Source organism: Nerophis ophidion, linkage group LG26, assembly GCF_033978795.1.
Source record: "Nerophis ophidion isolate RoL-2023_Sa linkage group LG26, RoL_Noph_v1.0, whole genome shotgun sequence".
Lineage (NCBI taxonomy): Eukaryota > Metazoa > Chordata > Actinopteri > Syngnathiformes > Syngnathidae > Nerophis > Nerophis ophidion.
In genome coordinates this window covers 7944835-7961882 of record NC_084636.1, presented here as the reverse complement: position 1 = coordinate 7961882, position 17048 = coordinate 7944835, and the positions used below count along the sequence as shown (strand labels likewise).

General features: G+C 39.6%; 1 protein-coding gene across 2 annotated transcripts; it reads right to left on the bottom strand.

Annotated features, from left to right (window-relative positions):
* Nucleotides 1–2971: 2971 nt before the first annotated feature.
* Nucleotides 2972–16501, bottom strand: LOC133543394 (excitatory amino acid transporter 5-like). Of its 2 annotated transcripts, XM_061887938.1 has the most exons (11): nt 15269–16498; nt 11294–11373; nt 10988–11203; nt 10639–10681; nt 10360–10567; nt 10179–10278; nt 9881–10114; nt 7996–8190; nt 4058–4192; nt 3890–3992; nt 2975–3815 (listed from the first exon to the last, which is right to left on the bottom strand). In XM_061887938.1, exons 1-11 carry the CDS (start codon nt 15512–15514, stop codon nt 3669–3671), a joined length of 1707 nt encoding a protein of 568 aa, XP_061743922.1. In that variant the 5' UTR covers nt 15515–16498; the 3' UTR covers nt 2975–3668. The 2 variants fall into 2 exon arrangements, with proteins under 2 accessions (XP_061743923.1, XP_061743922.1); XM_061887939.1 differs by lacking the exon at nt 4058–4192 and having other exon boundaries at nt 2972–3815; nt 15269–16501.
* Nucleotides 16502–17048: the final 547 nt, after the last annotated feature.

Genomic DNA, 17048 nt, shown 5'->3' with positions numbered 1-17048 from the left:
CACCACAGACTGTGGGTGCTTTTTAAAAAAGGCTTAAAAACCCTTCTTTAAAAACATTTTTTTTAAAAAGCCTTTTTTTTTTTTTTAGATATATGCATACTAGTTCTAACTTAGGCTGTTCTAGTATTTTGTTTTTACTACACTTTAGCACTTTGAGGTTTTTTACTCAATGTAAAGTTCTTTTTACAAATAAAATGTGTTATTGTTATTATTAATATCCTGTATATGGAGTTACAGTGGGCAAAACATATTAAATATACTTGTAAAATTAAACTCCAGCTTGTTTTAATGAATACTTTGGCCTACTACGCTACTGTATTTAATGTTGGTCTTAATGATCATACTAGAGAGCCAAGAGTTTTCCGTGAAAAAAGTTTGACAATAGAGGATAAAAATATAAAAAAAGATATAAAGACTTAGTTTTTCTGCACAATATTGCATAAAAATGTTTTAAAGATATACTTAAAAAAAAGTTTGAGAACCACTGTAATGGAGGATAAAAATATATATTTTTTAATTATATGAAGGCTTTTATGTTTTTTACACAATATTACATAAAAAAAATTTTTTAAAAATGTTTGAGAACCACTGTAATGGAGGATAAAAAATATTTCGAAAAATTATATGAAGACTTTGTTTTCCTACACAATATTACATTAAAAAAATCTAAAAATATGTAGAAAAAAAAAAAGTTGGAGAACCACTGTAATAGAGGATAAAAATATTTTTTTAAATATATGAAAACTTTTTTATGTTTTTCTAAACAATATTACATTAAAAAAAATCTAAAAAATATATTAAAAGTTTTGAGAACCACTATAATAGAGGATAAAAATCTGAAATTATTTATATGAAGCGAAATTTTTTGTGAAGTGAATGATATTTATATAGCGCTTTTCTCTAGTGACTCAAAGCGCTTTACATAGTGAAACCCAATATCTAAGTTACATTTAAACCAGTGTGGGTGGCACTGGGAGCAGGTGGGTAAAGTGTCTTGCCCAAGGACACAACGGCAGTGACTAGGAAGGGCGGAAGCGGGAATTGAACCTGCAACCCTCAAGTTGCTGGCACGGCCGCTCTACCAACCGAGCTATGCCGCCCAAGACTTTTTTATGTTTTTCTACTCTATATTACATTAAAAAATTCAATATAGAAAAAAGTTTGAGAACCACCGTATTACAGGATAACAATCTTAAAATATATTATATGAAGACTTGTGTTTTTCTACACAATATTACATTAAAACATTTTTTAAAAGATATTTAAAAAAAAGTTTGCGAACCACTGTAATAGAGGATAAAAATATAAAACAATTTATATGAAGACTATGTTTTTCTACACAATATTAAATAAAAAAAATCTAAAAATATATTTAAAAAAAGTTTTAGAACTACTGTAATAGAGGATAAAAATATTTTTAAAATTATATGAAGACTTGTTTATGTTTTTCTACACAATATTACATGAAAAATCATCTAAAAATACATACAGAAAAGTTTGAGAACCATTGTAATAGAGGATAAAAATATTTGAAAAATAATATGAAGGCTTTTTTATGTTTTTCTACACAATATTCAATAAAAAAATCTAAAAATATGTAAAAAAAAAAACAAAAAATTGTAATAGAGGATGAACATATTTAAAAAATTATATGAAGACTATGTTTTTCTACACAATATTACATAAAAAATTCTAAAAATATATTTAAAAAATACGTGTGAGGATAAAAATATTTTTAAAAACTATATTAAGACTTTTTTATTTTTTTCTACACAATATTACATTAAAAAAAAATCTAAAAATATATTTAAAAAAGTTTGAGAACTACTGTAATAGAGGATGAAAATATAAAAAAATTATAATAAGACTTTTTTATGTTTTTCTACACATTACATAAAAAATCTAAAAATATATTTGAAAAAAGTTTGAGAACTACTGTAATAGAGGATAAAAATTTAAAAAATAAGACTTTTTTATGTTTTTCTACACAATATTACATAAAAAAATGGAATAGAGAAAAAAGTTTGAGAACCACTGTATTAGAGGATAACAATCTAAAAACATTATATGAAAACTTTTTTTTCTGCACAAAATTACATTAAAAAAATCTAAAAATATATATAAAAAGTTTGAGAACCACTGTAATAGAGGATAAAAATGTAAAAAAAATTATACAAAGACTTTTTTATGTTTTTCTACACAATATTACATTAAAAAAAAATCTAAAAAGATATTTTAAAAAAAGTTTGAGAACCGCTGTAATAGAGGATAAAAATATAAAACAATTTATATGAAGACTATGTTTTTCTACACAATATCACATAAAAAATCTAAAAATATATTTTAAAAAAGTTTTAGAACTACTGTAATAGATAAAAAATATTTTAAAATTATATGAAGACTTGTTTATGCTTTTCTACACAATATTAAATTTAAAAAATTATTATAAAAATATAAATATAAAAAAAGTTGGACAACCACTGTAATAGTGGATAAACAATATAAAAAAAACTGTTTATGAAGACATGGTTTTATACACAATATAACGTAAAAAAAAAATCTCAAAATATATTTCAAAAAAGTTTGACAACCACCCTGAGGATAAAAATATTTCAAAAAAATATGAAGACTTTTTTATGTTTTTGTACACAATATTACATTAAAAAAATAAAATATATAAAAACGTTTGAGAACCACTGCAATAGAGGAAAAAAATAAAAAATATTTTTGAAAATTATAAGACCTTTTTATGTTTTTCTACACATTATATTAAAAAAAAAATCTAAAAATATATACAAAAAAGTTTGAGAACCACTGTAATAGAGGATAAACAATATACCAAAATGTATATGAAGACTTATATGGTTTTATACACAATATAATGTAAAAAATCTAAAAATATATTTAAAAAAAGTTTGACAACCACTGTAATAGAGGATAAAAATATTTTTAAGAATTATATGAAGACTTTTTGATGTTTTTCTACACAATATTACATAAAAAAAATCTAAACATTATAGATAAAAAAGTTTGAAAACCACTGTAAAAGAGGATAAAAATATATTTTTTTAAATATATGAAGACTTTTTTATTTTTTTCAACACATTACGTACAAAAAATCTAAAAATATATATAAAAAAGTTTGAGAACCACTGTAGAGGATAAAAACATTTTTTTAAATCATATGAAGACTTTTTTAAGTTTTTCTACACAATATCACATAAACAAAATCTAAAAATAGATTTAAAAAGTTTGAGAACCACTGTAAAAATTGATAAAAATATATTTTTTTAAATTATATGAAGACTTTTTTAAGTTTTTCAACACAATATTACATAAAAAAAACTTAAAAAGATACAAAAAAAAAAGATTGAGTGTTCTTGTGCATTGGCAGATGAAGTGAGGACTGCAGCGGAGGTTAAGGCAGAACTACTTCCTGTTTGAGAAAGGAAGATGAGGAAAGTCCACTTCCAGAATAAAATGAATTTCAGAATAAAAGAACAAATGCACCATGGATGCGTCGCCAACAGGAAGCAGGAAGTAAAGCACGAGTGGAAGCCGACGCACGCCAGCATGCTGTCGCCTGGAGAAGGTCACTTGAGGCCTCAATCACAGTCCCTTTGATGTCTGAGAAAGGTGGCGCCGCCCCCTTTGGGCGCCACGTTTCCTCACACCTGACAGATGTTGTAGTAGACGGTGTGGGCGTGGCCGTCCAACACCACATCGCCGTCTTTGTGCGTGTGGATCTCCGTCATGGGCACGTCCACGCTGTGGGCGTGGACGTGGGGGGTGTGCGTGCCGTACGAAGGGACGCCCTGAGGGTGGGGGAGGAACATTTTTTTATTTTTTTTTAGCACGTGGCGTCAGCTTGCCGCCGCGTGACGTTTACCTTTCCCGTCCCGCTGAGGGGGAAGTCCTTCCGACACAGGTGGGCGATGATGCCCGCCGCCAGGGCGTCGCCCAGCACGTTGATCATGGTCCGAAACCGGTCCCTGAAACCAAGTACACGGTCACGCGACGCACTCAGGCCACACCCACTCACTCCGCCGCCACCTACAGGATCCAGTCGATGGCCACGATGAGGGTGATGTCGTCGGGGGGCAGGCCCACGGACGTCAGCACGATCACCATGGTAACCAGGCCGGCCTGGGGGATGCCGGCCGCGCCGATGCTGGCGGCGGTGGCGGTGATGCTGGCGGGAAGAGACGCGGGGGAAGGGGAGGTGAGGACGGCTGCGGGGTTGCCGCGGCAACAACATCGAACGCCATGCTTGCCAACCTTGAGACCTCCAATTTCGGGAGGTGGGGTGTGGGGGGCGTGGTTGGGGGCGTGGTTAAGAGGGGAGGAGTATATTTACATGTCAAGTATTTCATATATAAATATATATACGTATATATATATATATATATGTCTTAATTTGATTATCCAGAGAATAGTGCTCGATAACGTGGTAGAGCGCAATATGTATGTGTGGGAAAAATCACAAGACTACTTCATCTCTACAGAACTGTTTCATGAGGGGTTCCCTCAATCATCAGGAGATTTCAATTGTCATTCGTCAATCTCCTGACGATAAAATAAAACTCCTCTCTGAGCTGCAACCTTATCGTGGTAGAGGAGTTTGCGTGTCCCAATGATCCTAGGAGCTATGTTGTCCGGGGGCATAAAGCCCCCTGGTAGGGTCTCCCAAGGCAAACAGGTTCTAGGTGAGGGATCAGACAAAGAGCAGCTCGAAGACCTTTATGAAGAAAAAAAATCATGGACCCAGATTTCCCTTGCCCGGACGCGGGTCACCGGGGCCCCCCTCTGGAGCCAGGCCCGGAGGTGGGGCACGATGGCAAGCGCCTGGTGGCCGGGCCTGTTCCCATGGGGCCCGGCCGGGCACAGCCCGAAGAGGCAACGTGGGTCACCCCTCCAATGGGCTCACCACCCATAGCAGGGGCCATAGAGGTCGGGTGCAATGTGAGCTGGGCGGCAGCCGAAGGCAGGGCACTTGGCGGTCCGATCCTCGGCTACAGAAGCTAGCTCTTGGGACGTGGAACGTCACGTCACTGGGGGGGGAAGGAGCCTGAGCTAGTGCGCGAAGTAGAGAAATTCCGGCTGGATATAGTCGGACTCACTTCGACGCACAGCATGGGCTCTGGAACCATTTCTCTCGAGAGGGATTGGACCCTCTTCCACTCTGGCGTTGCCGGCAGTGAGAGGCGACGGGCTGGGGTGGCAATTCTTGTTTCCCCCCGGCTCAAAGCCTGTACGTTGGAGTTCAACCCGGTGGACGAAAGGGTAGCCTCCCTCCGCCTTCGGGTGGGGGGACGGGTCCTGACTGTTGTTTGTGCTTATGCACCAAACAGCATTTCCCACCCTTTTTGGGTACACTCGAGGGAGTACTGGAAAGTGCTCCCCTGGGTGATTCCCTTGTCCTACTGGGAGACTTCAACGCTCACGTTGGCAACGACAGTGAAACCTGGAGAGGCGTGATTGGGAAGAATGAATTGGTCCTGATGGCTTCATCTGACCGGGATCTTCAGCTCTCACTGGATCGGTTCGCAGCCGAGTGTGAAGCGACCGGAATGAGAATCAGCACCTCCAAGTCCGAGTCCATGGTTCTCGCCCGGAAAAGGGTGGAATGCCATCTCCGGGTTGGGGAGGAGACCCTGCCCCAAGTGGAGGAGTTCAAGTACCTAGGAGTCTTGTTCACAAGTGAGGGAAGAGTGGATCGTGAGATCGACAGGCGGATCGGTGCGGCGTCTTCAGTAATGCGGACGTTGTACCGATCCGTTGTGGTGAAGGAGCTGAGCCGGAAGGCAAAGCTCTCAATTTACCGGTCGATCTGCGTTCCCATCCTCACCTATGGTCATGAGCTTTGGGTCATGACCGAAAGGATAAGATCACGGGTACAAGCGGCCGAAATGAGTTTCCTCCGCCGGGTGGCCACGGGGGAGACCCAGGACACGTTGGGAAGACTATGTCTCCCGGCTGGCCTGGGAACGCCTCGGGATCCCCCGGGAAGAGCTAGACGAAGTGGCTGAGGAGAGGGAAGTCTGGGTTTCCCTGCTTAGGCTGTTGCCCCCGCGACCCGACCTCGGATAAGCGGAAGATGATGGATGGATGGATGGATGGATATAAATAAAAGAAATACTTGAACTTCAGTGTTCATTTATTTACACATATACACACACATAACACTGATCTACTCATTGTTGAGTTAAGGGTTGAATTGTCCATCCTTGTTCTATTCTCTGTCACTACTTTTCTAACCATACGCCTGGGCTGAGAGCGAGGGACACATACAGACTGGACAAGTTGGTAGAGAAGGCCGGTAACGTGTTGGGAGAGGAGCTAGACTCTCTGACGGTGGTGTCAGAGAGGAGAAGTCTCGCAAAACTCGCAGCCATTATGGACAACACCTCCCTCCCACTACACTCGGACCTTGCGGAGAGAATGAGCCCGTTCAGTGGAAGGCTCAGACTCCCAAAATGTAACACGGAATGACACAGGAGGTCCTTCATACAGACAGCCATCAGACCGTATAATGCATATGTTCCTTCTTGACTGCAGTTAAATGTAGAATATATGTACAATATATTTTTATTATTCATGTATTATATATTATATATATATAATATATGTTATCTATTATTTATTATTATTATTGTTTACTGTGAACGAACTGTGGTGCTGAATTTCCCCCAGGATTTAATAAAGTACTTTGTATTCTATTCTATTCTATTTCTATGTACAGTATTGTATGGCAGTATTGTCCTGTTTAAGAGTGCCACAACATTGCTGTTTACGGCAGACGAACTGCTTTACGGTAGACGAAAACGTGACTGCTGTTGTTGTATGTTGTTACCACGCTGGGAGGACGTTAATGAAACTGCCTAACAATAAACCCACATAAGAAACCAAGACCTCGCCCTCGATCATTCTACAGTTATAACGTCATTAGGCAGGCGCGATGTTTATATCGTGGGAAAGCGGACGTGAAAACAGGCAGTCCTCACTCAGGTCCGCCTGGAGCTGGAGGGGGCGTGGCCTCCAGCTCCGCCTGAATTTCCGGGAGATTTTCGGTAGAAAATTGGTCCCCCGGGAGGTTTTCGGGAGAGGCGCTGAATTTCGGGAGTCTCTAGGAAAATCCGGGAGGGTTGGCAAGTATGACAGTATCAAATCAAATTTATTTATAAAGCAAATTTAAAATTTACCAAAGGAGTAGCCAAAGTGCTGTACAATTTATTATATTATTTTATATTATGTTATATTATATTATATACATATTTACCTTCTTGAGACCACGTAGCTCTTTAGGACCACCCTGGCTAGATATATAAAGATTTTTATTTACAACAATAATAATACAAATACCAAAAAGGTACACTTTTAGTTCATTTTTTGTCTGTGGTTGGTTTTTAATCTTAATTATTTACTTCAAGTTATTACAGTATCCATACTTGCCAATTAATTTAATTATTTACATTAGGTTATTTACAATCCGGGGAGATGGGATGTGAATGGAGGAGGGTATTAGTAAAAGGGTTGAAGTTGCCTGAAATTGTTGTGGTGCATGTACAGTAGGTGGCAGTATTGTCCTATTTAAGAGTGTCACAACATTGCCGTTTACGGCAGACAAACTGTTTTACGGTAGACGAAAACGTGACTGCTGTTGTTGTGTGTTGTTACCGCGTTGGGAGGACGTTAATGAAACTGGCTAACAATAAACCCACATAAGAATCCAAGAACTCGCCCTTGATTCATTCTATAGTTATAACGTCATTGGGCAAGCGCGCTGTTTATATTGTGGGAAAGTGGACAGAAAAAAACAGGCTGTCCTCACTCAGGTCCGCCTGGAGCTGGAGGGGGCGTGGCCTCCAGCTCCGCCTGAATTTCGGGAGATTTTCGGTAGAAAATTTGTCCCCCCAGAGGTTTTCGGGAGAGGCGCTGAATTTCGGGAGTCTCTAGGAAAATCCGGGAGGGTTGGCAAGTATGTGGAACGCTCACCTGATGGTGACCAGCTGTCCGAAGTCCAGCTCGTAGTCGTTGACCTGGGCGATGAAGATGGCCGCCACCGCCTCGTAGAGCGCCGTGCCGTCCATGTTGATGGTGGCGCCCACGGGCAGCACGAAGCGGGCGATCTGGCGGTCCACGTGGCAGTTCTCCAGCAGACACTTCATGGTGATGGGCAGCGTCGCAGAGCTGGGGGGGGGAGCGCCGTCAGCGTTTTAAGGGGAACTTTATCACAATTTCAGAAGGGTTAAAACCGATAAAAATCTGTTCCCAGTGGCTTATTTCATTTTTACATTTTTTTTTTCAAAATTTTACCCATCATGGAATAACCCGAAAAAAGGCTTTAAAGTGCCTGATTTTTGCTATCTGTAAATCTACCGATTGGTAAGTGTTTGTTTGGCATTAAATGTGTGTGGAGGGAAAGGCTGGATGCAAATATAGCTACAAATGTACATACAGCTAGCCTAAATAGAATGTTAGCATCAATTAGCTGGCAGTCATGCCGCGACCAAATATGTCTGATTAGCACATAAGTCAATAACATCAACAAAACTCCCCTTTGTGATTTTGTTGACTTTATCGTTGGAAATGGATCTGCTTTGAGTGTCGCAGGATATCCGTGCCATGTCTGTCATAGCATCGCCGGTAAAATGTGCAGACCAAACGAGGGACTTTCGCATCTTTTGATACTGGTGCAACTTGAATCCGCCGATTGGTATGTGTTTGTTTGGCATTAAATGTGGGTTGAGGGAAAGGCTGGATGCAAATACAGCTACAAATGTACATACAGGTAGCCTAAATAGCATGTTAGTATCGATTAGCTGGCAATCATGCAGCGACCAAATATGTCTGATTAGCACATAAGTCAATAACATAAACAAAACTCCCCTTTGTGATTTCGTTGACTTTATCGTTGGAAATGCATCTGCTTTGAGTGTCGCAGGATATCCACACATTTCTCCGTGCCATGTCCGTCGTAGCATCACCGGTAAAATGTGCAACTTTCACATCTTTTGACACTGGTGCAACTTAAATCAGTCGATTGGTATGTGTTTGTTTGGCATTAAATGTGGGTGGAGGGAAAGGCTGGATGCAAATATAGCTACAAATGTACATACAGCTAGCCTAAATAGCATGTTAGCATCGATTAGCTGGCAGTCATGCCGCGACCAAATATGTCTGATTAGCACATAAGTCAATATCATCAACAAAACTCACGTTTGTGATTTCGTTGACTTTATCGTTGGAAATGCATCTGCTTTGAGTGTCGCAGGACATCCACACGTTTCTCCGTGCCATGTCCGTCGTAGCATCACCGGTAAAATGTGCAACTTTCGCATCTTTTGACACTGGTGCAACTTGAATCCGTCGATTGGTATGTGTTTGTTTGGCATTAAATGTGGGTGAAGGCTGGTTGTGAATATAGCTACAAATGAGGCATAACCATGCACATACAGCTAGCCTTAATAGCATGTTAGCATCGATTAGCATGCCGTGCTAATCAAAGCACACTCCACGTAAGTCAAATTGAATCTGTCCCTGATCGTGTTGTCGAAAAAACAGAAAATAACAAAGCTGATTTGACTCGATGTTTGTAATGTGTTTGAGAAATTGCCGTTGACTACCTATGTGACGTCACAACTCCGAGAGCGAATAATAGAAAGGCGTTTATTTCGCCAAAATTCACCCATTTAGAGTTCGGAAATCGGTTAAAAAAATATATGGTCTTTTTTCTGCAACATCAAGGTATATATTGACGCTTGCATAGGTCTGCTGATAATGTTCCCCTTTAAAAACGTCGCGGCGAAGGCGGCGGCCAACGCGGCGGCGAAAGCGGCGGCGAAAGCGGCGGCGAAGGCGGCGGCGAAGGCGGACTCACCTGGAGGAGGTGGCCAGGGCGATGACCAGGGCCTGCAGGAGCCCACGGATGTACGTGAAGGGATTCTTCCTCGTGAGCAGGAAGTAGAAAAGGGGGAGGAGCACCAGGCCGTGCACGAAGAGGCCGGCGAGCACGGTGACGCCGTACCAGCCCAGCTTCTTCCCCAGCGTGCTCGGGTCCTGCATGTCCAGGATCTTGCCCGCCACCAGGAAGATGATGCCGAACGGGAAGTACCTGCAATGAGACCAGGTTGGAATTTTTTTTATACAAGCCCCGCCCACAGGTGTCTTCCGCTCACCACACGGCGGCGTTGATGATTTTCATGACGCACTCGTTGATGCACTGGCACACGTTGACCAGCGGCGCTCCTCGCTCGCCCATCCTGCCCAGCAACAGCCCTGCCGTGACGTCATCGCCGGTCAACATGCGCGCACGTTCGACACCCTTGCCCGCCCACCCGCCCGAACTCCCACGCTTACCCATGGTGGCGGAGAAGATGACGATGCCGAGCACGTTCATCTGCTGGCTGCTGCCGGGACTCGTCTTGTACGTGACCTCGGGGGGCGGAGTCAGCTCCAGGAACACCGTGCGACCTTTGGGCTCGCGCTCGTCCGGCACCACGTACACGAAGTTGGGCTGGATGGTCCTGGTCGGGACCTTCAGGATGGGCACCAGGTCCGTTTTGTACTGACGACACAAACAGGAAGTGAGCGGCGGCGGCGGCGGCGGTCATGTGGCGGCGGAGTTCCGGCGCTCACCTGCTGGAACGTGGCCTCGATCAGATTGGACGGGACCATGTTCCTGTGGGCGGAGCAGAAACCGGGTCAGTGACAGCAGGACGCTCAGAAGCTCAAGACGGGGGGCGTGGCCCGCAGGCCTGCACGTGCAGCAGCAGAGATCACCATGACCTAATCCGTCACTCATCCTCGCCGGATTACCAAAAATACGCTCGTTAGCTTCTCGGCTGATTGGATGCACGTGCCGGTTGGTTTCCACGGCAACACAACAAAGGATCACGGTCCGCGTTGGCATCTCGACGAAAGCAGGGCGAGGGGCGGAGCTATGAACGTGACGGCGACTGACATAGAGGAGGGCGGAGACACTCACCTGATCAGGTCAAGGAGGGCGTCGGCCGACGTCATAACGGGCCCGCCCCCCAGCCGGTTGCTCTCCATCTCCGTGCCGACGCCGGGCTTGATGATGACCACCAAGACGATGCCCACCACCACGGCGATGAAGGTGGTCCACAGGTAATAGGTGACGGTCAGCACGCCCATGCGGCAGCACGCCTTCGACTCCATGGACGACAGGCCCGACATCAGACTGCGCACATGACCCAGGGGGCGGAGCTTACAACGTCAAAGAAGGCGAGGGCGGAGCGGCGGTTGCTAAAGCGGTAGCGTGACGACCCACCTGGACGTGATGAGGGGCAGGATGAGCATCTTCAGCATCCTCATGAGAAGTTCCCCCGGGAAGGAGAAGTAGATCTTTGCCTGCATTTCAAAATAAAAGCAAATGACTCGGTGAAGGGGAACAGGAAGTTGATGCATTTGGGATGAAGTTCCGCACTTTGCGAAGTTCGTATTGTCGTCATCAGGAACTTGAACTTGTGTCAATTTATGTGTAAAAACAATTTCATTTAATACAAATATGTGAACAAAGTTTGTGTTTAAAAGTTTGTAAAATAAAATTTAGTTTAAAAAAAAATCAGAAAATTTATATTTGTAACATTTGTAAATATTACAATCCACCGGAAGTGAGTTTTGAAGCAACCAATACTTTATAATATATTTTACAATATTTGTTTTTTTAAACAGATTTTTATAACACTGATTATTTTACACTTAATTTTTTGACACACTATTTGTTTTACACTGAATCTTTATCCACAGCATTATTTTACACACTGAAAATTTTCACACTGAACTTTTACACACGTTTTTTTTTTTTACAATGAATTTTTATACCCTGCTTTATTTTTACACTTATTTTTTTTGCACAGCCATTTTTTTACACTGAATCTTTATACACTGCATGATTTTACACTAACATTTTATACACTAAAACTCTTCACACTGATTTTTATAAACATATTTTTTATTTATACTGATTTTTGTACAGTGAACTTTTACACCATTTGTTTTCCAATTAATTTTTATACCCAGCTTTATTTTTTTTTTCACACTGAATTTTTATACACTGATTTTTTTACACTTAATTTTTTGACACACTATTTGTTTTACACTGAATCTTTATCCACAGCATTATTTTACACACTGAAAATTTTCACACTGAAATTTTACACACGTTTTTTTTTTTACAATGAATTTTTATACCCTGCTTTATTTTTACACTTGTTTTTTTTTTGCACAGACATTTTTTTACACTGAATCTTTATACACTGCATTATTTTACACTAACACTGATTTTTATAAACATATTTTTAATTATACTGATTTTTGTACAGTGAACTTTTACACCATTTGTTTTCCAATTAATTTTTATACCCAGCTTTATTTTTTTTTTCACACTGAATTTTTATACACTGACTTTTTTTACACTTAATTGTTTTGCAAAAACAATTTTTTTTACACTGAATCTTTATATACTGCATTATTTTACACTAACATTTTATACACTCAAAATTTTCACACTGATTTTTATAAACATATTTACACTGGGGTTTTTTTACACTGAACTTTTACACAATTAATTGATTCACACTGAATTTTTTTTATACCCTACTTTTTAGACTGATTTTTAACACTCAATGTTTACAAAAATGTTTCATATTTACACTGAATTTTTGTACCCTGCTTTATTTTTACACTGAATTTTTTCACATTGAATTTTTATACACTGATCTTTTTACACTTTATTTTCTTTACACTTACTTTTTTTGAACAGACATTTTTTTACACTGAATCTTTATACACTGCATTATTTTACACCAACAATTTATACACTGACATTTTTTTAACACTCAATATTTACAAACATATTTTTGATGTACACTGAGTTTTTATACCAAGCTTTTTCTTTTTACACGTAATTTTAATACAGTGAATTTTTTTCCACTGAATTTTTATACACTGATTTTTTAAATTGATTTTTTCACTTAATTTTCTAACACTGATTTTTTTTAACACTCTTTTTTTTGCACAGACATTTTTTTTTACACTGAATCCTTATACACTGCATTATTTTACACTAAAATTTTATATACAAACATTCTTGACACTGATTTTTTTTTTACGCTGAACGTTTATAAACATATTTTTCATTTACACTGTACTTTTACACACATTTTTTCTACACTGAATTTTTTTAACACTATACTTAAAGGTTTAAAACCTCAATTTTTATTCATACCGATTTTTTTACACAGAATTTTTTTTTTACACTGAATCTTTATACACTTTATACACTGCATTAAAAAGTAAATAAAACATCCGTTTATGAACATTCAGTGTTAAAAAAAAATCAGGGTGAAAATTTTCAGTGTATAAAATTGTGTAAAATAATTTTTTTTACACTTTTTTTCCCCACTGAATTTTTGTACATTTAATTTTCTCCACTGAATTTTTTAACTACATTTTTTTTGCACATACATTTTTTTTACACTGAATCTATACACTGCATTATTTTGTGTAAGTATTTTTTTGTTTTCCAACCTTAAAACATTCAGTGTAAAAAAAAAAGCAGTGTATAAAAATTCAGTGGGAAAAAAATTCTGCATAAAAGTTAAGTGTAAAAAAAAAATTATTTTACACAACAATTTTATAGACTGAAAATTTTTACACTGATTTTTCTTAACACTGAATGTTTATAAACAGATTTTTTATTTACACTGAACTTTTACACCTTTTTTTTTTACAATGATTTTTTTTACACTGCATTAAAAAGTAAATAAAAAAATCCGTTTATAAACATTCAGTGTTAGAAAAAATCAGTGTGAAAATTTTAAGTGTATAAATTGTTGAGTAAAATAATTTTGTTTTCACTTAACTTTTACACCGAATTCAGTGTAAGAAAAAAATTCTTACACTGAATTTTTTTTCACACTGAATTATTTAGACATTGAATTTTTGCACACAAAAAAAATCAGTTACATAAATTCAGTATAAAAAAGACAGTAATTAACCTCCATAGTCTACTTCCTGTTGTTCAAAAGGGTGATTTTATAAACTCACAGGACCTTTTGACTCTCCAGGGTTGACAATTTGTTCCTGGTGAAATTTAGTGTCGCTGTCCAAATGTTAAACATTTTTCTGGGTTGAAACTCATGCTAAGGTTAGCAACATGCTAACTCGAATTACCGTATTTCTTTGAATTGCCACCAGGTATATAGTATGCGCCTGCCTAGAATTACTGCCGGGTCAAACTCGTTTCGCAAAATAATTAGCGCATGCTTAGCATTACCGCCGGCTCAGGATTAACGCCGGGTCAAACTCGTTTCGCAAAATATTATTTTTATTAGCGCATGTCTAGAATTTCCGCCAGGTCAAACTCGTTTCGCCAACTAATTAGCATATCCCTAGAATTTCCACCGGGTCAAACTCGTCACGTCACGAGTGACACTTCACCTGTTATCATTTTCAAAATGGAGGAGGCTGAGTTCAATCATTTGAAATCGTTTAAAGGGAAGAAGATTAAAATCTATTCAGTAGGATTTAAGGTCCAAGCTATTGAATATGCTAAAAAGAACAGTAAGCAGCTATGTTTTATTAATATACCGTAGCTGCGTGTGTCAAATATGAGTCATTAAATGACTCCCGCCTCCTGGTGGTAGAGGGCGCTAGTGATCCTTCTTGCGACTACTCGGCTGCAGAAAAAGTGACAACAAGCAGCGATCGTTTATTTTTTCCTCTCGCTTGCACTTTTAACATGGAGGATTACATATCTAAAATAAAACAGTTTCCTAAACTGGACTTTCAATCGAAGCAGGAGGTAATAAAGGAAGATCTCCATCGAGACAGAGAGACTTTTAAAACCGAAGAAAGATAAGGAAGACTTCAATAAATCAGTTATCGATGCTTTTGATCAGAAGGAGCTGGCTTTTACTTCATTTATAAGTAAAGGTAAGACCATAACGTTTTTTTTTTTTAATTATGTGCTATTCATGATGGTATACTTACATCACACTCAAATTCATAAGCGCAGGCCTAAATTTACCGCATGCCTTTGGTAAGCGCCGGAGTGGGAAGAGGTTTTAAATTAATTAGCGCCCCGGCGGCAATTCAAGGAAATACGGTATAGCGTTTGGAAAGTTAGTTAGCCTAGCATGCTAGCCTGTGTCTGGTAATGTTGAGGATTCTAAAAGCTTGCATACAGTGAAGGGATATTTGGGGGCTGGGGGTTGGGGTGCTGGGGGGTGGGGTAAGGTACCTGCGTGGACAGCTGGGTGCCCCTCAGCATGAAGCCCAGCGTGCAGCCGCTCAGCACGGCCACCACCGACAGGATCAGGAGGCCGTTCCTCCTGGCGAAGTCCCGCAGTCTCCTGCGGGCGCCGCCGCTCACTTTGGCGAACAGACGGTCCGCCATGCTCCTGTCGGCGTCTCCCGCCTCACAGGAGCTGTGTTCCGAGCGGGCCTCGTCCTCGCCGCCGCCGCCGCCAAGCAGAAGCTCGTCCATGGCTGGAAGGGGGACGAGGTTTGGAGCAGGTCTCACCTGCAGCGGCAGATTAAGGCAGACTTAGCGGGACTAAGGAGCTTACAGGCGGTCCTCACGCTCCCTCGTTGTGGCTCCCCCTCGGACTGGGGGGGGGTTAAAGGTCAAGGCGAGGGTCACCGGCGTGCACTTGTCACCTTTAATCGTCTTCTTGATGTTGCTTCACGGTTACGACGGACTCATGCTCACCTCGTCAGCTTTTTTTCCTTCTATCACTTATTTGTTTACATTTGAGTTGATTGTTTACGTCCAAGTCCTGTTGTGTTGAACATACTTTGCCAATAAAGAGGATTCGGCCTCACCGCTTCAACCCTGTTCTTTTCAAAAACTACAAAACACCATTTTAGTTTTTTTACGTTTAAAATTTATATATCAAATATGATTAACATTGATATATGAAATATGTAAAAAAAAAACATGATTAGTTACGTCAAAGCCCTATAGTGTTTAACATACTTTGCCAATAAAGAGGATTCGGCCTTACCGCTTAAACCCTGTTATTTTCAAAAACTACAAAACACCATTTTAGTTTTTTACGTTTATAATTTATATATTAAATATTATTAACATCCATCCATCCATTTTCTACCGCTTATTCCCTTTTGGGGTCGCGGGGGGCGCTGGCGCCTATCTCAGCTACAATCGGGCGGAAGGCGGGGTACACCCTGGACAAGTCGCCACCTCATCACAGGGCCAACACAGATAGACAGACAACATTCACACACTAGGGCCAATTTAGTGTTGCCAATCAACCTATCCCCAGGTGCATGTCTTTGGAAGTGGGAGGAAGCCGGAGTACCCGGAGGGAACCCACACATTCACGGGGAGAACATGCAAACTCCACACAGAAAGATCCCGAGCCTGGATTTGAACCCAGGACTGCAGGACCTTCGTATTGTGAGGCAGATGCACTAACCCCTCTGCCACCGTGAAGCCCTATTATTAACATTGATATATGAAATATGAAAAAGAACATGATTGTTTACGTCAAAGTCCTATTGTTTAACATACTTTGCCAATAAAGAGGATTCGGCCTCGCCGCTTAAACCCGGTTCTTTTCAAAAACTACAAAACACCATTTTAGTTTTTTACGTTTATAATTTATATATTAAATAGGATTAACATTGATATATGAAATATGATAAAGAACATGATTTTTTATGTCAAAGTCCTATTGTGTTTAACATAGTTTGCCAATAAAGAGGATTCTTTCAACCCTGTCCTTTTCAAAAAATACAAACCACCATTTTTGTTTTTGTTTATCATTCATATATTAAATATGATTAACGTTGATATATGAAATATGATAAAGAACATGATTGTTTACGTCGAAGTCCTTTTGTGTTTAACATACTTTGCCAATAAAGAGGATTCGGCCTCTCTTTCTTTTCAAAAACTACAAAACACCATTTTAGTTTTTATGTTTATCAGTTATATATTAAATATGATTAACATTGATATTTGAAATATGATAAAGAACATGATTGTTTACCTGCAA